General features: G+C 43.3%; 1 protein-coding gene across 7 annotated transcripts in view; it reads left to right on the top strand.

Annotated features, from left to right (window-relative positions):
* Positions 1 to 22349, top strand: part of bcas3 (BCAS3 microtubule associated cell migration factor) — a 939536-nt gene that overhangs the window by 421285 nt on the left and 495902 nt on the right. The window contains exon 23 of one of the 7 annotated variants that reach the window (XM_050055577.1): positions 9038 to 10860. The exons of 5 other annotated variants lie outside the window; for them this stretch is intronic. In XM_050055577.1, coding sequence (XP_049911534.1) covers positions 9038 to 9525 — 488 coding nt within the window. In that variant the 3' untranslated portion in view covers positions 9526 to 10860. Of the gene's footprint in view, positions 1 to 6823; positions 9016 to 9037; positions 10861 to 22349 lie in introns of those variants that run through there. One more of the 7 variants, XM_050055612.1, reaches the window with a different exon arrangement.

Raw genomic sequence — 22349 nt, 5'->3', positions numbered from 1 at the left:
AGTGCTATTTTGTACTCCCAGCTCCCATAGTAGCAGCTCTGTTGAACAGCAGAGAAGAAGAACTTTGGTGCCATCTATCGTTTGTCGTTGTTATCGGTTGTTAATTTGATTTGGTTAAAAGTAGCAATGGATGAGGAGAGATTGATTGTTGAGGTAGAGAAAAATCCGGAAATATACAACCCAAAATCAAGTCATTATAAAGATAATGGCAAAAAAGATATTGCCTGGCGAGCTATATCTTTGGAGATCGGCTCTTCAGGTGAGAAATCAAGTCAACAATGTAAAAATACTCCATTACAAGTAAAAATCCTGCATGAAAAATACTACTTGTAAAAGTACAGTATTAGCAGATAACTGTGCTTAAGTACTCATTTTGTCCCACTGACTTATATAGTATTACATATGACATCATTAGATTATTAAATTAAATCTGATACATTAATCTGTTTTCAGTTTTTGGACTTTTTCTCTAATCTTTGATTTTTGCTGAAATATTGGATCATTTGAACATTTATTGAAATGAAACCATGTGAGAAGTTTAGAGGGAAAAATCACTATTTGGTGGAGCTGTTTACAACTCATAGACAAAAAGGTTTGAAACCACTGGTTTCATCTTTAACAATGTGTTGTATTTTAAAAGCGTTATATTATTGTTATTATATATCATCAGAACTATGCACACATGGACCAACAGGCTGAGATACAGCTTTTCCCCAGAGCTGTGGACAAGCTGCTGAACCCATAACCCCCCTTCTCCAAAAGAAATACCCTGCCCCCAAGTGCAATATAACTGTCTGCTGCCAATACATGTGCAATAAGTATCAATGTATAGTACTGTATGTGACTATTTATTCTATGTTTTATACACATATTTTGTATGCTGCTAAGTGGGGTGGACAACAAAGTTTCATTGTATTTTATTATGCAATGACAATACAGTATCTGTCAATCTATCTATCTATGAAACAATTCAACAGAAGTTACTTTAACAAACAACAAATAAGTGACTTCTTGTAAAATTTTAATGCATATGCAGTAGTATATGTAAAAGCAGATTAAGATACATTTTCATACATATATACAATAATTCTCACATCAAGACACATTTTCACACAGTAATTCACATCCAGCAGGTGACGCAATAAATTACATTTAGTTGTAAAGGAGCTTAAAACAAGCTAAAAATACACCAAAATAATTTTGAAAAACATTTTCTGGAATACAATCATATAAATTGTGCAAAGTTGCTGAACACTGAACATTAAAACTGAACATTGTAAACAGAGGTTATCCATTGTGTCTAATCTTCATCTGAAAAGTAGTTCAGAAGAGTAGAAATACAATATTTACATCTGAAATGTAGTGTGGAAGTATAATATACAATCAAAAACAGAAACACTCAAGCACAGAACAAGTACCTCAAAATTGAACTTATGGTACAGAGTAAATGTACTTAGTTACTTTCCACCACCGACTACACCATATGGTCCTGCCATGGGACACTTCCTTGTGGCGAGTTGAAATACTGGCACAGCTTGTCCCTCACCGCATATGCTGCCTGCCCACCTCTGTTGCCCCCCATCCTCTCCACATCCTCCAGCTGGTTCCCTTCCCGCTCCTCCAGCCATCTCTGGTTCTCTGAGGGTTTGAGAAGAAAACTGTGCAGAATGCAGGCTGTCAGCACAATGGCATCCACTTTTTTGGGTGGAGGTAGATCCTTCTCAGGAAGATTCGCCACCTGGATGCCAAGATCCCAAACGCATTTTCCACAACATTTCTCGCCCACGAGAGTCTGTAGTTGAAAATGCGCCTTTCCCGGAAGATGTCACGTCCAGGATAGGGCCTCATCAGATGGGTTTTCAGAGGGAACGCAGCATCTCCGATCACTGTAAATGGCATGTTACCCAGATGTTCAGCCCCAGGGATGACGACATCTTCAGGCACATTGAGGGTTCCAGCCTCCAGACCTCTGCCCAGCACCGATCCAGCAAAGACTCCCCCATCACTTGACCTACCACCGATCCAGCAAAGACTCCCCCATCACTTGACCTACCATAGTCCCCGATGTGGACCACCCTGAACCGATAGTCTTCATCCACCAGGGCCATCAGGACAACAGAAAAGCTCTTCTTATAGTTAAAATACAGGCTGCCAGAGTGGGGGGTGTGCCTCTATGGAGATGTGTTTACCATCAATCACTCCGATACAATTAGGAAAGTTCCACTTTTCAAAGAACCTCTCTGCTATTCCTCTCCAGTCATCCTCGGTTGGCTGTGGCATGTAGGTCTCAATCATCCTGCGATTGATGGCGTCACAGGTGTCCTTGACGGCATTTGCAACATTGCTCTCTCCTAAGCGGTAGTTGAAAGCGAGGCTGGACATGGAATCTCCTGTTGCTGTATACCTGTAAAAGAGCAGAAATACAATTCTGTAAACGTGTTTGATAATTTACTTATTTCACAGTGTCAGATTGCAAGGCCAGGTGGAAGTCTCTGAGAGACACATTTGTGAAGTGGCGCAGAAGTCAAGTTCTTCCCAGTGGGTCTGGGGCAACAAGCCAGCGTGACTGGAAGTATGCTTCCCTCATGGCTTTTCTGTTGCCACACATGCCAAACAGAAGGTTAGTCCTCTGAGAAAAGCCATTTTCAGTATTGATTGCATTACCATTATAAAGCCAGTAACAAAAATCATTATTTCACTTTTACTTTTTAGAGTAATTTACAGTTACAATTGCTTTAAAAAATTTAAGAGTGTGGTCTTGACCTGCTCCATATGAAAAGTGTCATGAGATTAATTCTGTTGTGATTTGGCGCTATATAAAAAAAATGACTTGACTTTTTAAATCTAGCACCACGGGCAATTTGGAGGCCTCTGAGCCAGGGCATGACCCAGATGAGGAGGAGGAGACACAGCAGCAGCAGGAGGATGAAGCTCCGCCTCTCCCTGAGAGAATTCCACCACGAGCCAGGGCATCCAGCAGCAGAGACAGAAGCAGAAGCCCCAACACAGTACTAAACGAAAAGTTGATGGAATTTATTACAAGTCCACCCAAGGAGGCAGCACCAAAAATTGAGCTATTTTTTTAGCAAGTTTGGCTCCTCAGATGGAGAGACTCAACCCTAGGAATGAAGCGAGAGCAAAAATGAGGTTCCTACAGATTCTGGAGGACCTGGAAACCTCACAAGAAGATGGTAGACCCATCACATATCCCCCTGTCACACCCCAGCCATATGACAGATAAAGGTCTGTCATGCCAGAGCAGTGGGAAGCTAGGCACCCACCATTTGCCTCCAACTACATCCAACCCTATCATGGGTCTATAGGAGGGCCAACTGCAGAGCAGGATCTACATTATGAACACTCGTGAGCCGCAAAGTGGGTCCCACATACAACCTTAATGCTGCCCGTTTACAATGTTTAACTTTAATGTTCAATGTTCAGCAGCTTTACACATTTTTTTAATCATTTTATCTCTATTGTTCTAGTGAATGTTTTTCAAGATTATTTTGATGTGTTTTAAGATTGTTTTAAGCTCCTTTACAACTCAATGTGTGTGTGTGAAAATGTGTCTTAATCTGAGAATTACTGTATATGTATGAAAATTTGTCTCAATCTGTTTTTACATATAGTGTTGTGTTGCATATAAGGTATTAAACTGTTCCAAGAATTCACTTTACTTATTTGTTGTTTGTGAAAGTAACTTCTGTTTGAATTGTTTCAATAAATCATTCATATTATTTGTTGAGTTTGTGAAAGTAACTTCTGTTTGAATTGTTTCAATAAATCATTCATATTATTTGTTGAGTTTCACTTAAGTACACAACTTTAAACATGCTGGTGTATGTACCTGGTATTAAAGGATCCCAACTAATATTCAAGGACATGCTCACATAGCATTTGTGGTTTTTTAGCCTCCCCAGTAGATTAAATACAAACAGCTTTCATAATGACTATTTCTTTTAAAGAATGTAGTTCCAATAAAAACTGTAATGTTTTTTCGAGGGAGACCTGGGCACAATATTTCTTTAATTCATTGTTTTAAAGTCTTACCTTAATGTGACCGCAAGCTTTTGTTTTGGCACGATGGGACTTCTGAAATTTGTGTCCATCTTTGTGATGTCAGGTCCAATCATGGAGAGAACGTAGTCCATCTTATCTGCACTCATCCTAAAATATTTGCGGTGCCTCTCAGTAGATGCCCGGAGCTCCTGGACCAGATTGTGGTATGCCCCCTGCTCTTGCCTCCGTTCATTGATGGGGTGCACCCAAACCCTTTTTCTGGCCTGCAGCCTGCGGCGCAGCAGCAGAAGGGCAGCAACCCTTTTTCTGTCCATATTTGTAGTTGCAGCTCTAAGTCTAAACCAAAGAATAGCACAATATGTGAACATTATCTCTGCCAAGTTTGATCCTTATAAAGTCAGGCAGAGCAAATTTTATGCTGTTTGTTGAGGAGCCTGCAGTTTAACAGGTTTATCAGGCTAACGTTATGTAGCCAGAAAACAACAGCTGTTAACGTTAGCCGTTACGTTAGCATATCAGCTGAACTGATATGCTAACGTTAGCCTACCAACTACGTTGGTTGATCTGCTGCTTTCAAAACATAATCTCAATCCTCAGATTATTAATTTAGTTTTTTAAATTATTAATAACATAAAGACAACTACAATAAGCAACGTACCGTCGTTGTCTAGTTGTCGTGGTCGTCCTGCGTTGTGTGTTTTCTTCTTCCCGTCTTCTTCCTCGTCTTTTGTTCTAATTGGCGGTTGGCAACCAGTACCGCCACCTAGCGGACTGGAGTGTGCAACAGAAATCCGGTTGACGCCCCGTAGCGTGACGCGTTTTGTGTGTGTTGGGGGCGGCACTTGACGCGCGTCAATGACGCCGCCGCCATATGACGCCGCCGGTGTGTTTTGGCCTAAGCAGTCATCCCTGTCATAGATTCATTGGACGAGTGCTCTGCTTCTATCACTTGGTGTTTTAATGACGTTAGTGGAGAGCACTTCAGAATCTCCCATAGGTGTTCAGTTGGGTTTGAGATCTAGTGACTGTGAAGGGTTAATAATAATTAATAATTATGTTAAATAATGTGACTTAATTAACATTAAATCACCTCGTGGGGCACCATTCCCGTAAAGGGAAAATGATAGCCAGTTAAAGATACCAGTCTCATAAAATATGCTAAACTATTAATTTGGAGTTTTGATTAATAATTAAATTAATGACAATAACCAAAATTACCAGTAATGCCTGAAGGATTTCGGAGTTCTTGACGCAGCAGAGGTTGACTATTCTATTCAGTGAATTATTACTACTACTTACTATTCACTCTTATGCAACTTTTCTTTTTGTTTTCTGTTTGGATCTTTGTTGTTTTTAACCTCTGTGAGGCACTTTGTGTTACTGTTGTATGAAAAGTGCCATATAAATAAAGTTGATTCGATTTGATTTGAACATTAAACAGACAGCAGGTATGATTCCAAAAAATTATATTTATTCACAAAGTGAGCAAAGCAAAACCAAAACACACAAATTCTAACTAACTATGTACAAGCTTGGTGCGTGTGTGTGTGTGTGTGTGTGTGTGTGTGTGTGCGAGAGAGAGAGAGAAACACAAAGGCGGGTATGGTGATCAAAGAGCCATTTGGCCTACAAAACAAAATGGCTGACAACAGAGAACTAAAGATGGCCTAATCAAAGCTGGCTTCAGATCGAGGGAGGTGTTTGTCTGACCGTGTGGTCAGGACAAAGATAAAAGAAAAGAAGCGGGAGCTTTGAGATGCCTGTTTGGGTGTAGCTCTGTTGAAAGCCTATTTGTTAATGAGTCTTTGTCAATGTGATTTGTGTTGCAAACAGTCTGCATTAGTGCAGAGATTGTTTAGTTGTGTGCAAGAATCTGTTTGTGAACAGTATTAGCAAACTAAACACTTAGCTTTGGCGAAGCCAACCAATCAATGACCTAACTGCAAACAATCACAACAATAACTCAATGACAGCATTAAATCACATGCAACAAGTCAAACAGTCTTGCTTAGCCCGTAAAGCTGTGACAAAGCTATGCCCAGTTGTTACGTTACCAATCCTTGAGTGGATGGAAGAAAGAGTCACTTGGTGGTCTGCTGCTTTGTTAGCCGGCAGAAGAAGGCTGGAAAGAGCTGTGGTTCCAGGTGCAGTCTTTGGTGTGTCCTTTGTTCCAAAGGTGGAACTCTGAGGAAGCTGGTCGCTCGAGGTCTTTACAGAGTAAGACGTTGGGTGCTAACTCACTTGGTTCTCCTTGTTGCTAGAAAGCTAGTTGCAAACCTTGTGCTTACAAATCTAACTTCTCTAGTTCAGGTTTAGAGAGTCTGTGATCAATTTGCCCACCTTTGATGGTTCAGGACAAGAGCAAGGGTCTGAGCATCTGGGATGGTCCAGGCCCAGCCAGGAAGAGTTGTGGGCGGCTTGGCAGTTCCAGAGTAAGAGAGAAGACTATCTGAAGTGAGCAGACCTTCTACAGATGTCTGTGACATCACAGAGTCACATGTCACTGTAAAATTCCTGTCCAATCAAGTTTTGAGACTTGTGTCTCACTGAGGTGTGAGATGACCTCCCGTAGAAATTAGTGTCAAATAGCTGTCTTTGTTTCAAGAACAAAGAGCATGCAGAGAGGAAAAGCCTTCACATGTCCAGTTTAGATTTTAACAGATGACAAATCATCTGTGGTACTGTGAATCCCAACATAGTATATGATTGACATGATTGCCTTTGACCCACTATTTTTTTCTCTGGCAGCATTAGTGTTCTTGTGCGTATGTCTGTGTTTTTAATCCTAAGTGCTATATCGTAGGCAACTGGACTTGCTTGAGTTCCTTGAAGATGTTTCAACCCTCAACCAAGAGGCTTCTTCAGTTCTGACTGGTGCAGAGTCATAGGCTTCAAACCCATCATCATTACTACACAGGTGTGCCTTGGGATGGTCACAATAAAAGGTAACTCTAAAATGTGTAGTTTTATCTTGAAAAATGACATTTATAATAATAATAATAATAATAATAATAATCTATATTTATATAGCACTTAACAATGTTACAGAGTGCTTAACAAGAAGAGATAAAACCAAATAAGGTAAAAGCAGACATGGCAAGTGAATAAAAGACTGACAAACAAGAAGCAGAAAACAATTAAAATGAATAAATACAAAAAACAAATTAAAACAGTATAAAATAAAAGCAGTCAAACATTCACAAATGCTTTTACATAGAGAAAGGTTTTAAGACAAGATTTAAAAAAGGCAAGGGACTTAGTGTGCCTTAGTTCAATAGGCAGAGCATTCCAGAGTATGGGGGCTCTAACAGCAAAAGCACGATCTCCCTTTGTCATAAACTGCGACCTAGGAGTAACCAGCAGGGCTCCCTCCGCGGATCTCAATGGACGAGAGGACACATACCGTGTCAGTAAGCCTGTAATAGCCTGGAGCTAGACCATTTAAGGCCTTAAAAGTGAGCAATAAAATTTTAAAATCAATTCGAGAATTAACAGGGAGCCACTGTAGGGAGGCAAGCTCAGGGGTGATGTGCTCTTGCCTCTTTGTCCCAGTAATGAGCCGGGCAGCAGCATTTTGGACCAACTGGAGACGATGGATGGAGCAACTTTTTTTAGGTCCGTGAGTGGACCAAGATTTTACATTTCTAACGCTATAAAAATGCACCTTTTGGTCACAGATACCCCAAAGAATCAGTCAGTATCTGATGTGACACCATTTGCCTCATGCAGTGAGACACATCTCCTTCACATAGAGTTGATCAGGTTGTTGATTGTGGCCTGAGAAATGTTGGCCCACTCCCATTCAATGGCTATGTGAAGCTGCTGGATATTAGTAGGAATTGGAACACGCTGTCATACATGCTAACCCAGAGCATCCTAGACATATATCATAATTTATTTTATTAGGATAAATCCCTTGAGATGGATCATCTTGTTTTGGAGGGGGTCCCAACATATATCAAAACTTAGGAGTGGCAAAATACAAGGACAATTATCAAAATAGTGGCTTACAGACAGACAACAGACAAGCTAAACAAAAAAACAACAACAAACAAACAAGAAAAAAAACACAACACCACAAAGACAAACAAAAACAAATAACATACCATACATCAATAAACTAATGCAACCACAATGTGGCAAGTCATATAAGCACTAGAATGTGAGTGGATCACAAGATTATGTCAGGTATAAACATCAGCATACACAGTATATACAGTATACAACACTGACAGCATCAATTATAACAGGAGCATACCATCTCAAAGTAAGAAGACAAGGCATGCTTAAACAAATGTAATGATGAAATGGATCTTATTTGGGCAGGTAAATTATTCCAATCTGCAGGGGCTTTAAACATGAACTCTTTTGCCAACTGACTTTTTAACACGAGGGACAGAGAAATGGAGTTGAGCAGCATATCTGACTTGCTGATTAGAAGTAAAAGGTACCAAATACTGTTGTAAATAAGAAGGATAATTGAAATAAATGCATTTGAATATGAGTTGAAGCCAGTGAATATGTCTTCTTACGTGCGGTGTCCCTCAAGGATCTGTCTTTGGCCCATTTCTATTCATTATATACATGCTCCCCCTTGGCCGTGTCATCAGACAGTGCGGGATTTCTTTCCACTCCTATGCCGTTGACACTCAGCTGTATCTCAGGACTGACCCAACCCCTTCAGCTGCTCTACCATCTTCATCTTCACCTCTTTCCACACTCACCAACTGCCTGGAGGAGATAAAGGCATGGATGGTCATAACTTCCTCCAACTCAACTGTTCCAAATCCGAAGCCATACTTATTGGCACCCCTCATCAGGTCTAGTCATCTTCTATAACCACCATCACCTTCTCCGGTCAGGACATCCCCCTTTCATCTACAGTTACCAACCTTGGCGTGAGACTGGACCCACACCTAACATTTGAAAACCACATTAAAATATCTGTGTAAATCCTGCTTTTTTCACCTCAAGAATATCACTAAACTCCGTCCCTCTCTCATCCTTTCCGATGCAGGGAAACTAGTCCATGCCTTTGTCTCCTCCAGGCTGGATTACTGCAACACCCTTCTAATTGGAATTCCTGGCAAAAGTCTGCAAAAATTACAACTTATTCAGAACAGTGCTGCTAGGATCCTGAAGAAAGTCAGAAAACACGAACACATCACACCCGTACTCCGCACCCTTCACTGGCTCCCCATCTCTGCCAGAATCAACTACAGACTTGCTCTCATCACCCATCAGTGTATCCATGGAAATGCCCTGGATTATCTCAATGAATTACTCACCCAGCAAGCTTCAACCTGTAATCTACGCTCCCAAAACCAATACCTTTTCCACCTCCCCAGAACCAAGCTCCGCACTATGGGAGACTGTGCCTTTTGTTCTGCTGCCCCTCAGCTCTGGAACTCCCTACCCGGCTACCTCAGAGCCCCACAGACAGTTGATGCCTTTAAGAGAGGCTTAAAGACTTTACTTTTTAAAGAGGCTTTTGACTTGGCCTAGGACTCTTTGAATTTGTTTTTATGTTTTAATGATCTACCTTTTTACTGTGTGCTGTGGCACTTTGAGATTTTTCATAAATGAAAAGTGCTTTATAAATTAAATTTATTATTATTATTATTCTTACATTTAGAGATGGCCATTTAAGCGCATCATACATTGTACAATGATGAGTGAGAAAAGGACATCCAAGTATAAATCTGTAGAGTCTATTATATGCTGTGTTTAGTGGAACAGTGGTCAGATTTTAGTCCATTTTGACAGACAACATCCATCCATCCATCCATCCATTTTCGTAACCGCTTATCCTCTTGAGGGTCGGGGAGTGGCTGGAACCTATCCCAGCTGACACTGGGCAAGAGGCAGGATACACCCTGGACAGATCGGCAGACTATCGCAGGGTTAGCACAAAGAGACAGACAACCATTCACACTCACATTCACACCTACAGCCAATTTAGAGTCACCAATTAACCTATCCCCAACTTGTGTGTCTTTGGACTGGGGTCCATGTCATTGTTCCGACAGCCCATTGGTCCGACATCCCATTAGTCCGATGTCCCGTTGTTCCGATATGTGATTATACTAGGCTATACTGTATTTGTGTACCATAGAGGATCAGCAAACGCAACAAAAGTAGGCTACTGGTTGAGATACAAGTGCCATAGAGAGAAGAGAGTGAAACACCATAACCTCCTGTTATTAACTCTGGGGTTTGGGTTGTGTGGGGAGCTCTCCGCAGTGCTGAACGGCTCCCGGCGGGCGTATTTCTGCCTTGATGGTGCGCCGCAACTGGCTCTGGGTCAGCTGGGAAAGGCTTGAGGCGAAGCAGGCTCACAGCTTATGTGTTTGCCACTTTCTTTTTCATTTTAACCCACGCCATGATCTTTTCCGAACACTAACCAAGTGCTTTTTGTGCCTAAACCTTACCAGACCTTAACCACAGGGCATCATGATGATTTTGGAACAACGGGACTTCGGAACAATGGGTTTAATATGGTCGGAACAATGGGATGTCGGACTAATGGGCTGTCAGACCAATGGGCAGTTCCCTTTGGACTGTGGGAGGAAGCCGGAGTGCCCGTATCAATAATGGGAAGTATAAATTGTGAGGCAAGTTTCTTACGAACACTGGGAGTAAAGCAATTTTGAGACCGATGTTAAACATTGATTCCAAAGTTGACTTTATGTATGATGTGATCAATATGTATTTGAGTGAGAGTTCAGGATCAAGCCTAACACCAAGATATTTAATACTATCAACTCTATGCAAAGAAGTGCTGTCATTACAGGTTATTACACATGTGCCAGATTTGGATTTTAGTTTCTGTCTAGTACCAAAGATCATAAAATAAGACTTTATATATATATATATATATATATATATATATATATATATATATATATATATATATATATATTTATATATATATTTTTTCCTTAATATTTTTGTTAGCATTTTTTTATATTTATTAATATTTGATGTATAGTTGTATATATATATTTTTTTTATACTGTATATTCTGTATATTCCACTTCTTGCCTAAATTTGTGTACTTATGTCATTTCTGGTACTTTGAGGGCAAGTCTTCCGGAGTCAAATTCCATGTATGTACACACATACTTGGCGAATAAAGCTGATTCTGATTCTGATTGTTTTGTTGAGCAACAGTTTATTATCTAAAAGCCAATCCTGCAGGATGGTGAAATCAGACTGAAGAGAAGCTTGAATCTGTGGCATGTCAGGCTTGGATGTATATATGACAGTGTCATCAGCATAAAGTTGAGCACAACGGTAATTAAAAATTGATGGCAAATCGTTTATATAAATATCAAACAGCAGTGGTCCCATGGTAGAGCCCTGGGGCACACCTCTTGTATTAAAAGGTCTGATTTATTGCTCTGTAGGACAACACATTGCTTTCTATTATGAACGTATGAGTTGAACCACAAAAGTGCATTTTTACTAAGACCAATAAATTGCAGCTTGTCAATATTTGTTTGTATTCGTGTGTGCTTGTTTGTTTTATACTATAGTGTTACATTCCGGTTTTAACACTGTATGTTTTCTGTTCCTGCTCAGGGACTACAGATGAAAATTAGCTAGTAGCTAACTCTGGTACGGCTGAGAGTTGTGCACTGTCCCTGTTAAATAAACAAATAAATAAATAACAATAGATAGCGATCAACAAAGTCAAAGGGTTTAGTTAGATCAACAAAGATAGCTCCTGTGAGTTTACCATTATCTGCAGCAGAGAGCACATCATTTGTGAACTTAAGAAGAGCAGTAGTTGTGGAGTGGGTGGACCTCAAGCCAGATTGAAATGGTGATAAGATATTGTTGATACTGAGATAATGTGAAAGTTGATTATAAATCATTTTTTTAAAGACCTTAGCAATAGAGCAAATAATGGATATGGGTTTGTACTTGTTAAGATCAAATAAATCACCACCCTTATGCAGTGGAGTGATGTGTGCCCATTTCCAGATAGCTGGTAACTCACATGCTGACAAAGAAAGGTTGAACAAGTCAGCGAGTGGATACATTAGAATCTGGGAAGCGAGTTTAATAAACCTATTTTCTATTCCATCAAGACCTGCTCCACTGTTCACATTTAATTCATTAATGACATTCTGAACCTCAGTTGGTAAAATTTTCCAAATTAAAAAGTACTTCAGCAAGATGATATATCTCTAAAAAAAGCCAGTAGTCAGGTTAGAGTTTGGTAATAAGGTAGAGCAGACAGAGGAAAAATGCTGATTAAATGCCTGAGCAATAGATAAAGAGTCATGCACTGTTTTATTGTCAACTCTTACTTGATTTATAGAATGTTTATCTGCTGTATTAATAATAGTTTTCATTTTGTTCCAAACTTGCTTTGGGTGCTTAAAATCAGAGTTGAGACACTCTTTATAATAATCAGATTTTGATGAATTCAGTGGCCCAATCCCAATTCCTATCTTAACCCTCAGTCTCAAAAATCCGCTCTCCCGCAAAGTGCTAGTGCTGTCCCGATTCTCAGAGTGTTGGGTTGAGGGTCAAGAATAAGGGCTGTATGGCCCTCACTTTTAAGATTTTCCAGGACCACCCTTGGCAATAAGTGCTATCCCAGAATCCTTTGCGTATCATCCGCCGAGCTCAGCCGAACCCAGCCGAGTACAGACGATTCAGTCAATGCAAGATGGCGGCGACAAGCGCAAAGAAGCAGAGTTATCAATGTGAGTATTTTCCTTGTTAATAGTTGTTTTAAAATTATGATAACCATTGCATTGTCTTAGTTTAACGTCATTTTATGGAATATAGACCTCTTTGTAGCGTAACACACATATTTTTGGTCGCGGGCAACGGCTTGCCTGCCCCGCCGCACGTAACCCCGGTTATTTGGTTGAATATCAACTTATAACCCAAAGAGTGAAACATTAAGGTGGATGAAAGTCACCAGATAACACTTGTGTGACTGTGTAAACAGCCTCACCAGTTCTGCTGGATGTTGACTACAGTATTCATTGTGATAATACTTGCAATACTGCATGAAACTAAACTAATAACTTAACGAATATCTGACAGGTAGCCCAAAAAAAATAAAATAATAGAAAGTAATGTTGTTATCTCTGGGGCCACCAGACAAAACACAAGCCCTGATTCATTTCAGGGCCACCAATGAAGACAAGTTTACAAAAAGCAAGCAGGCTCCAAAAAAACTATGGGAGTGAGCAATTTGTAACTTGTGAACTGTTCATATTCATCACATAATTCTCAGTCACAACGGCAACTGTTCCCCTAGTGATCAAGCATTCTGTTTCAATATGAAATCAGCACAGCTGCAGACGACATTGTCGAGTTTGGTAACTGTACATTTGTTTTGGAGCTGCCCCTATACTGTCACTTTTTGGAAATATTTTGTCGAGTATATTCGTTGCAACATTTATGTTCTATTTTCACTACTGTACAAAGATGTGCTGTTTGGATTTTATGATGTCAGCATTTCAAAACAAAAACAATTCTGTGTCATTAATCTATCTATTATTTTAGCAAAATTCCATATTCATAAGAGTAAATTTTGAAAATATGTAAACAATTTAATTGTTTGAGCTGCTGAACTTTTTTTATTTATTTATTTGTTTATTTTATTTCTTTTTCTTTTCTCTTAACCCTGGCATATTTGTTCTTTTCATGTCCGTCACTGCTTGTTTTGTACAAGAATTGACATAAAGTGTTGGGAAAAAAACTCATCACGTCTTTTTATCGACGACTACTGATGACATATATTTCTTCTTCTTTGAACTGACAGACTGGACGGAGTTTTGGTATATTGCTGCCCCCGACAGTCTTAAGACGTATTTGCCTTTGAGGGGTGTCCCATTTTAAAGTCACAAGATAGCCCTTAACACTTGGTTTTGAGGGCTAGTGAGATTGAGGGTTGAGCTTGAGAATTAAGATTGAGGGTTAAGATAGGAATTGGGATTGGGCCAATGTCTTGTATTGTCTGATCTTAATTAGTTGTGGTGGCAATTTAGGTAGTTTGATTTTCCAAACAAAAGACAATTGAGTGATCGCCGAAACAATCGGACATAACACCATACCTTAATATTCTATCTGGATGTTAAACAACTATCCAGTCAAGCAAAGTTTGGGTACTACGAGTGACACGGGTAGGCTTGATAATTAGCTGTGTAAATTTTAGACAATTTTTCTGTTTGGTACCTAAATTAGCAAACCAGTTTTGATTGAAGTCACCCAGTGAACTAATTTCATTCTTACAGGAAATGGAATTGATGGTGGAGACTAAACAATTAAAGCAGGCACAGAAGGTGGTCTATAAATGCTACCAATAGTAATACATTTATAAACTACTTTAACAAAAATACGTAAAAAATGGAGAGGCTCAACTTTGGGTATAACTTACTCAGATATGAGGTCAGACAAAACATAAATAGCTACACCTCCACCCCTGGTACACCTTTTAGATCCTTATGAAACATAATTTGTAAGATTTATTAAATTATCTGAAATATTACTATTGAGCCATATTTCAGAGAGTGTAAAGCCCTTTTCACACAGAGCGCGCAAAGCGCAGACCTCCGCCGACGAAACCATTCATTGTGTGTGTGCTACTGCGGCGCAAGAGCGCACCGCTCTGCCGCCAAGCTGAGCGGCGCACGAGAGGGCGCAGGCGCCACTAGCCTGCGTGCCACCAGCCTGCGCGCCGCCAGCCTGCGCTCGAATTGAAATTTTTTTAATTTCACCGCAACGCGCTGTGACGACACCTCCGCGCGTCCAATAGCAGAGAAGAGCCTGAAATAGACCCGGAAGCAGTCACCATGGAGCTGTAGCTCCTGAACGAGCCTGTACTCCCCCAAATCCTGTCTTGCGCGCCTTGCTCTCCGCTTGCTCTGCGCCCAACCTGCGGTGGGCGCCGCGAAAATCACGCTCTGTATGAAAGAGGCTTAATAATACCGGGCTTATGTAGGTCAACCCATGCACGAAATAAATCTATTTAAGCACAAGACTCAGAATATTCATATGAATTAACTTTAATTCCCATTATTGGAGAAAAGACTCACAATGGAACTGTCACTGATCAAACATTTTTAAAGTTACTTGGATCCACAAATTCAATAATGGGTTGTAGAGATTAGAAGATGCATTAGTTTGAGTATAAGACACACACAAAACACATAAACACAAAAAATAAACACAAAATAACCACACCCCTCAAGAATGAACCAACCCCAGGCACAACATCCCGGAGCATTTCCATGAGTAAACCTAACTTTTTAAGTAAAGACAGTCTCTTAAGCTCAAGGCTCAGTCTGCTTTAATATGACAAAAAGAAGAAAGCATAGCTCAACAAAGAACGAGCTACTTCCCAAGCAGCACTTTGCTTCAGCTGCTAGGGGCAGTAGTTATACATCAGCAGGCTCTAACAATCAATCAATCAACCAACCAATCAATCAATCAATCAATCAATCAATCAATCAATCAATCAATCAATCATTTGGAGTGCCTAGGATTGAATGTAATTCTCTCCCCAAACATGAAATTTAGTATAGTTGTGCTTTATAATCCCCCATCTGATGATGTAAATTTCTACAAAGAACTGAAGAATTTTCTGTCTGTTTTGTCTGTTGACAACTGTTGTGAATGTATGCTGTTTGGGGACTTTAACATTAATTGGATGGATAAAAGTGGCAAAACGAAACTAAAATCAATTATGGAAAAATTTAAATACGAACAGCTGATTGATAGACCTACACGAGTCACTACAAAGAGTGAAACCCTTATAGATCAGATTTTTACAAACAGGCCAGAGAGAGTAACAAAAACATACAATCTTATTACTCATAACATGAGTCATAACATGACAGTCCCTCCAGAAAAACGCGATTATGTGATCGCATAATTCAACGCAAAATCAGCCAAAGTCCGCATATTCATGTGGGGCCCGCATTTTTTCAAAGACACCGCACTTTCGCCGCATAAATCGCCGATTTCCACGCAAAATGCACAAAATATGCGGGGCTTGCATGATTTCAAAATCCCCGCATTTTCGTTGCAAGAGGGGATTTCCTTCTGAATGCTTTCTGTAATGTACAAACAGCTGTTGTGTCTGTCTGAGGCTTGCTGTGCACGTCACGTAATGAGACAGAGCGCGCACTGGGCAGAGCCGGTGTGATGTTTCTTCTCCTCCTGTGGGGAGGAGGGAAGAAACCTTCCAGTGAAATAACTCTCGATCTAAAAGAGCTGGTTATGAATGTGGGATTCAGCCTCAGAGTAGCTCATCTCTGATAACGAGACAAGACAGGGAGACTGAAAGTGCACATAAATTACTCACTCTCTTAGCCAAAGTCAGGGCTAAGAGAAGTGCTGTCTTTAATGACAGTTGTTTGAGAGAGATTTGTGATAGAGGTGCGAAGGGAGGTTCTCCCAGAGCGCGTAACACCAGGAGTAAATCCCACTGCGGGGGCAAAGAGCACGTGACAGGTCTCTGTCGTCTGACTCCTTTCAAAAAGCGCTTAACCAGCAGGTGCGCAAAAACGGATCTCTCTCCATAGCCTTCATGACATAATATATATTTTATTTATTCATTTTTACAGAAGTTGTAGCATGTTCTCATTGTTCTTGACTCAGCAGTGTTTGTAAGTTTGAGCCATGTGTTTATAAAGGTCTGAAATAAAACAAGATGAGAACTTAAATATTCCCTGCACTTTCTATGATGTGGTATGCTTGCTTATTTATTTAATTACTTCCTATGTAATTAGAAATGACTCTTTACATTAGTAGTATTTATTGAACATCTCTGAATGGCTCGAGTTATCCCGTCTAACTCTTACTGTTAAAAAAAACTGTATCCATGTGCTTCTCCATGCGTAATAGGCCCGCATATGATGTAAAGTTTGATAGTCAGGTTAAGTACATCTGTAACAAGGTTAGGCCAAATCTTAACTGCTTTCATTTTATTAGAAGGAACCTGTCACATCAAGCTGCAAAACTGTACATGCATGCAATGATTTTTTCTCATTTGTCAAATCGTATCACATCATGGTCACAAGCTTCTTCAACCACAATAAAACCTATAATCTCAATATACAAGCAGGCAATAAAACTCATGGACCGGAAACCAATGAGATGGCATCACTGCCGCATTTTAAGAAAACACAACCAACCAATGAGATGGCATCACTGCCGCATTTTAAGAAAACACAACCTTCTCACCTTTGAAAATTTTATGAATTTTAGTATTCATAAATTGTTTTTTTAAATGTCTAAATAATCGTGTCAGTACTGTTTTCTGAACTGGCCATCAGGTGTCTCTCTCACAGAGTGACCACACGAGCCTCCACCAGTGGTGATTGTCTTCTCCCAAGATACAAAACTTCATTCTGTCAGTCTGCTCTTTCTGTAAAGGGGGCAAAACTTTGGAACTCACTACCCACTAATCTAAAATTAGAGACCAACAGTAATGCTTTTAACAAAGGGCTCAAACAATGGCTAAAATCAAAACAACAGTGCTCACATGAATAGTTTTAACTGGTTGATTGCTTGATCATGTTGCCTTTGCTTTGTAGCTTATGTATGTATTTAATCTGAAAAATTGCTTCTCTTTTACTGTTGTAATGTTATTGTACACTGCATTTTTTTCTCTTTCTTTTCACTTTTATCACTTTTATCATTTCAAAAGCCTCCTGTGGACAAGTGATGCGAATTAGCACGCCACTCAAACAATGCATCTGGTCTCGTACTCGTACTTGTCGTACTCGTACTCGTCATCCTCCGCTTATCCGGGTCGCGGGGGCAGTGGCCTCAGCAAAGAAGCCCAGACAGTCCTCTCCCCAGCCACTTCTGTCAGCTCTTCTGAGGGAACCCCAAGGCGTTCCCAGGCCAGCCGGGCGATGTAATTCTGAGGGAACCCCAAGGCGTTCCCAGGCCAGCCGGGCGATGTAATCCCTCCAGCGTGTCCTGGGACGGCCCTGAGGTCTCCTCCCAAGGGAGGTGTCCAGAAGGCATCCTTACTAGATGCCCGAACCACCTCAACTGGCTCCTCTCGATGTGGAGGAGCAGCGGCTCTACTCCGAGTCCCTCCCCAGCCGCTTGTACTCATGATCTCGTTCTTTCGGTCACTACCCAGAGCTCGTGACCATAGGTAATGGTTGGAACGTAGATCGACCGGTAAATCGAGACATTCACTTTCTGGCTAAGCTCCCTCATCACCACAACGGACCGGTTAAGCGCCTGCATCACTGCTGACGCCGCCCCAATCCGCCTGTCAATCTCCCGCTCCATCCTATCCTCACTCGTGAACAGGATCCCGAGATACTTAAACTCCTCCACCTGAGGCAGGACCTCCCCCCCGACCTGGAGGGGGCAATCCACCCTTTTCCGGCTGAGGACCATGGCCTCAGACTTGGAGGTGCTGATTCTCATCCCAGCTGCTTCACACTCGGCTGTGAACCGTCCCAGCAAGAGCTGGAGGTCACTGTTCGATGGGGCTAGGAGGACCACGTCATCCGCAAAAAGCAGAGACGAGATCCTCCTGTCACTGAACCTGACACCCTCCACCACTCGGCTGCGCCTAGAAATTCTGTCCATAAAAGGTCTGTCCAATGTAATTGTGATGTCCACATCAAGTAAACAATAAATAAAAATAAAATAAACTAGAGGCTTGTACGCGGCAAGCCTGAGCCAGCCCTAACTATAAGCTTTATAAAAAAGGAAAGTCTGAAGTCTAGTCTTAAATGTAGAGATGGTGTCTGCCTCCCGGACCGCAACAGGAAGATGATTCCACAGGAGAGGAGCCTGATAGCTGAAGGCTCTGGCTCCTGATCTACTTTTGGAGACTTTAGGGACCACGAGTAAGCCTGCATTCTCAGAGCGCAGTGTTCTGGTGGGATAATAGGGCACTATGAGCTCTCTAAGATATGACAGAGCCTGACCATTTAAAGCTTTGTAAGTTAACAGTAGGATTTTAAATTCAATTCTGGATTTTACAGGGAGCCAGTGCAGAGAAACTAGTTCTTGTTAGTACACGTGCCACTTCCTTTTTGAATTAGCTGGAGAGTTTTTAAAGACTTATTAAAGACTTAGTAATTCAGCCTAGAGGTAACAAAAGCATGGACCAACTTTTCTGCATCTTTTCGGGTCAGGATGGGCCTAATTTTCGCAATATTACGCAGATGAAAAAACACAGTATGTGAGGTTTGTTTTAAATGAGAATTAAAAGAGAAATCTTGGTCAAATATTACTCCGAGGTTTCTTCAAAGGACCCTTCATGATGGATATCAACAAGGACTCGTGTACCTGGCCTGGAGGGTTACCGGGGCCCCGCCCTGGGGCCAGGCCTGGGGTTGGGGCCCGTGGACGAGCGCCTGGTGGCCGGGCCTTTGCCCATGGGGCCCGGCCGGGCCCAGCCCGACCCGGCTACATGGGCTCGTCCCCCTGCAGGCCCACCACCCACAGAGGGATCCGTAAGGGATCGGGCAGCAGACCAAGGCGGGGGCCTTTGTGGTCCGATCCTTGGCTACGGAAGTTGGCTCTTGGGACATGGAATGTCCGATCCTTGGCTACGGAAGTTGGCTCTTGGGACATGGAATGTCACCTCTCTGGCGGGGAAGGAGACGGAGCTTGTGGAAGAGGTTGAGCGCTACCGGCTAGATATAGTCAGCCTCACCTCGACACATAGTTCCGGCTCTGGAACCCAAGTCCTTGAGAGGGGTTGGACTCTCTCCTTTGCTGGAGTTGCTCCGGGTGAGAGGTGGAGGGCTGGCGTGGGTTTTCTCATAGCCCCCGGACTCTCTGCCTGTACGTTGGGGTTCACCCCAGTAGACGAAAGGGTTGCTTCCCTGCGCCTTCGGGTCGGGGAACGGGTCTTGACTGTTGTCTGCGCTTATGTGCCAAACAGCAGTTCAGAGTACCCGCCCTTTTTGGAGTCCCTGGGATGGGTGCTGGATAGTGCCCTGACTGGGGACTCCATTGTTCTGCTGGGGGACCTCTACGCTCACGTGGGCAATGACAGCAGGACCTGGAGGGGCGTGATTGGGAGGAATGGCCTGCCCGATCTGAACCCAAGCGGCGTTCAGTTATTGGACTTATGTGCGGGTCGCAGTTTGGCCATAACGAACACCATGTTCGAACATAAGGATGCCCATCGGTGCACGTGGCACCAGGACATCCTAGGGTGCAGGTCAATGATTAACTTTGTAGTCGTATCATTTGACCTGTGGCCGTATGTTCTGGACACTCGGGTGAAGAGAGGAGCAGAGCTGTCAACTGATCACCACTTGGCGGTGAGTTGGATCAGATGGCAGGGGAGGACACCGCGCAGTCCTGGCAGGCCCAAACGAGCAGTGAGGGTCTGCTGGGAACGCCTGGTGGAAGAACTTGTCAAGATGATCTTCAACTCCCACCTCCAGGAGAGCTTCGACCGCGTCCCGAGGGCAGAGGGGGACATTGAGTCTGAATGGGCCTTGTTCCGCTCTGCCATTGTCGAGGTGGCTGTTGTGAGCTGTGGCCGCAAGGTCGCCAGGGCCAGTCGCGGCGGTAATCCCCGAACCCACTGGTGGACACCAGAGGTGAGGGGAGCCGTCAGGCTGAAGAAGGAGGCCTACAGGGCATGGTGGGTCTGTGGGTCTCCAGAGGCAGCTGATGGGTACCGGCGGGCCAAGTGGAGCGCAGCAGCGTCAGTCGCAGAGGCAAAAACTCGGGCATGGGAGGAGTTCGGTGAGGCCATAGGGAAAGACTATCGATCGGCTCCAAAGAGGTTCTGGCAAACCGTCCGGCGCCTCAGGGGGGGAAGGCAGCAACTTGCTCACATTGTTTACAGTGGGGGCAGGGAGCTGCTGACGTCAACTGGGGACATTGTCGGGCGGTGGAAGGAATACTTTGAGGAGCTCCTCAATCCCACCAACACGTATTCCAGTGAGGAAACAGAGCCGGGGGTCTCGGGGGTGGGTCGTCCAATTTCTGGGGCAGAAGTCGCCGAGGAGGTAGTGAAGCAACTCCGCGGCGGCGGAGTCCCGGAGGTGGATGAGATTCGCCCTGGTTATCTCAAGGCTCTGGATGTTGTAGGGCTGTCTTGGTTGACACGCCTCTGCAACATTGTGTGGACATCGGGGGCAGTGCCTCTGGAGTAGCAGACCGGGGTGGTGGTCCCCATCATCAAGAAAGGGGACCAGAAGGTGTATTCCAACTACAGGGGGGTCACACTCCTCAGCCTACCCGGTAAGGTCTACTCTAGGGTGCTGGAGAAGAGGGTCCGGTCGATAGTTGAACCTCGGATTGAGGAGGAGCAATGTGGTTTTCGTCCCGGACGCGGAACCGTGGACCAGCTCTTTACCCTCGCCAGGGTGCTGGAGGGGGCATGGGAGTTCGCCCAACCAGTCCACATGTGTTTTGTGGATTTGGAGAAGGCTTACGACCGTGTCCCCAGGGGCATCCTGTGGGGGGTGCTCTGGGAGTATGGGGTTGGTGGCCCCTTGCTAGGGGCCATCCAGTCCCTGTACCGAAGGAGCGTGAGTCTGGTTCGCGTGGCCGGCAGTAAGTCGGACCTGTTCCCGGTGAGAGTTGGACTCCGCCAGGGCTGCCCTTTGTTACCGGTTCTGTTCATAACTTTCATGGACAAAATTTCTAGGCACAGCCGAGTGGTGGAGGGTGTCAGGTTCGGTGGCGGGAGGATCTCGTCCCTGATTTTGCGGATGACGTGGTCCTCCTAGCTCCATTGAACAGTGACCTCCAGCTCTTGCTGGGACGGTTCGCAGCTGAGTGTGAAGCGGCTGGGATGAGAATCAGGACCTCCAAGTCTGAGGCCATGGTCCTCAGCCGGAAAAGGGTGGATTGCCCACTCCAGGTCGGGGGGGAGGTCCTGCCTCAGGTGGAGGAGTTTAAGTATCTCGGGATCTTGTTCACGAGTGAGAGTAGGATGGAGCAGGAGATTGATAGGCGGATTGGGGCGGCGTCAGCAGTGATGCAGGTGCTTAACCGGTCTGTTGTGGTGAAAAGGGAGCTTAGCCAGAAAGCCAAGCTCTCGATTTACCAGTCAATCTACGTTCCAACCCTCACCTATGGTCACGAGCTCTGGGTAGTGACCGAAAGAACGTTCAGGCATCTGGTAAGGATGCCTTCCGGACGCCTCCCTTGGGAGGTATTCTGGGCATGTCCAACCGGGAGGAGACCTCGGGGCCGCCCCAGGACACGATGGAGGGATTACATCACCCGGCTGGCCTGGGAACGCCTCGGGGTTCCCTCAGAAGAGCTGACAGAAGGGACTGGGGAGAGGACTGTCTGGGCTTCTCTGCTGAGGCTGCTGCCCCCACGACCCGCGACCCGGATAA

Source organism: Epinephelus moara, chromosome 2, assembly GCF_006386435.1.
Source record: "Epinephelus moara isolate mb chromosome 2, YSFRI_EMoa_1.0, whole genome shotgun sequence".
Classification (NCBI taxonomy): Eukaryota; Metazoa; Chordata; class Actinopteri; order Perciformes; family Serranidae; genus Epinephelus; species Epinephelus moara.
The sequence above is the reverse complement of the archived record's forward strand: the minus strand, read 5'-3'. Positions and strand labels throughout refer to the sequence as shown.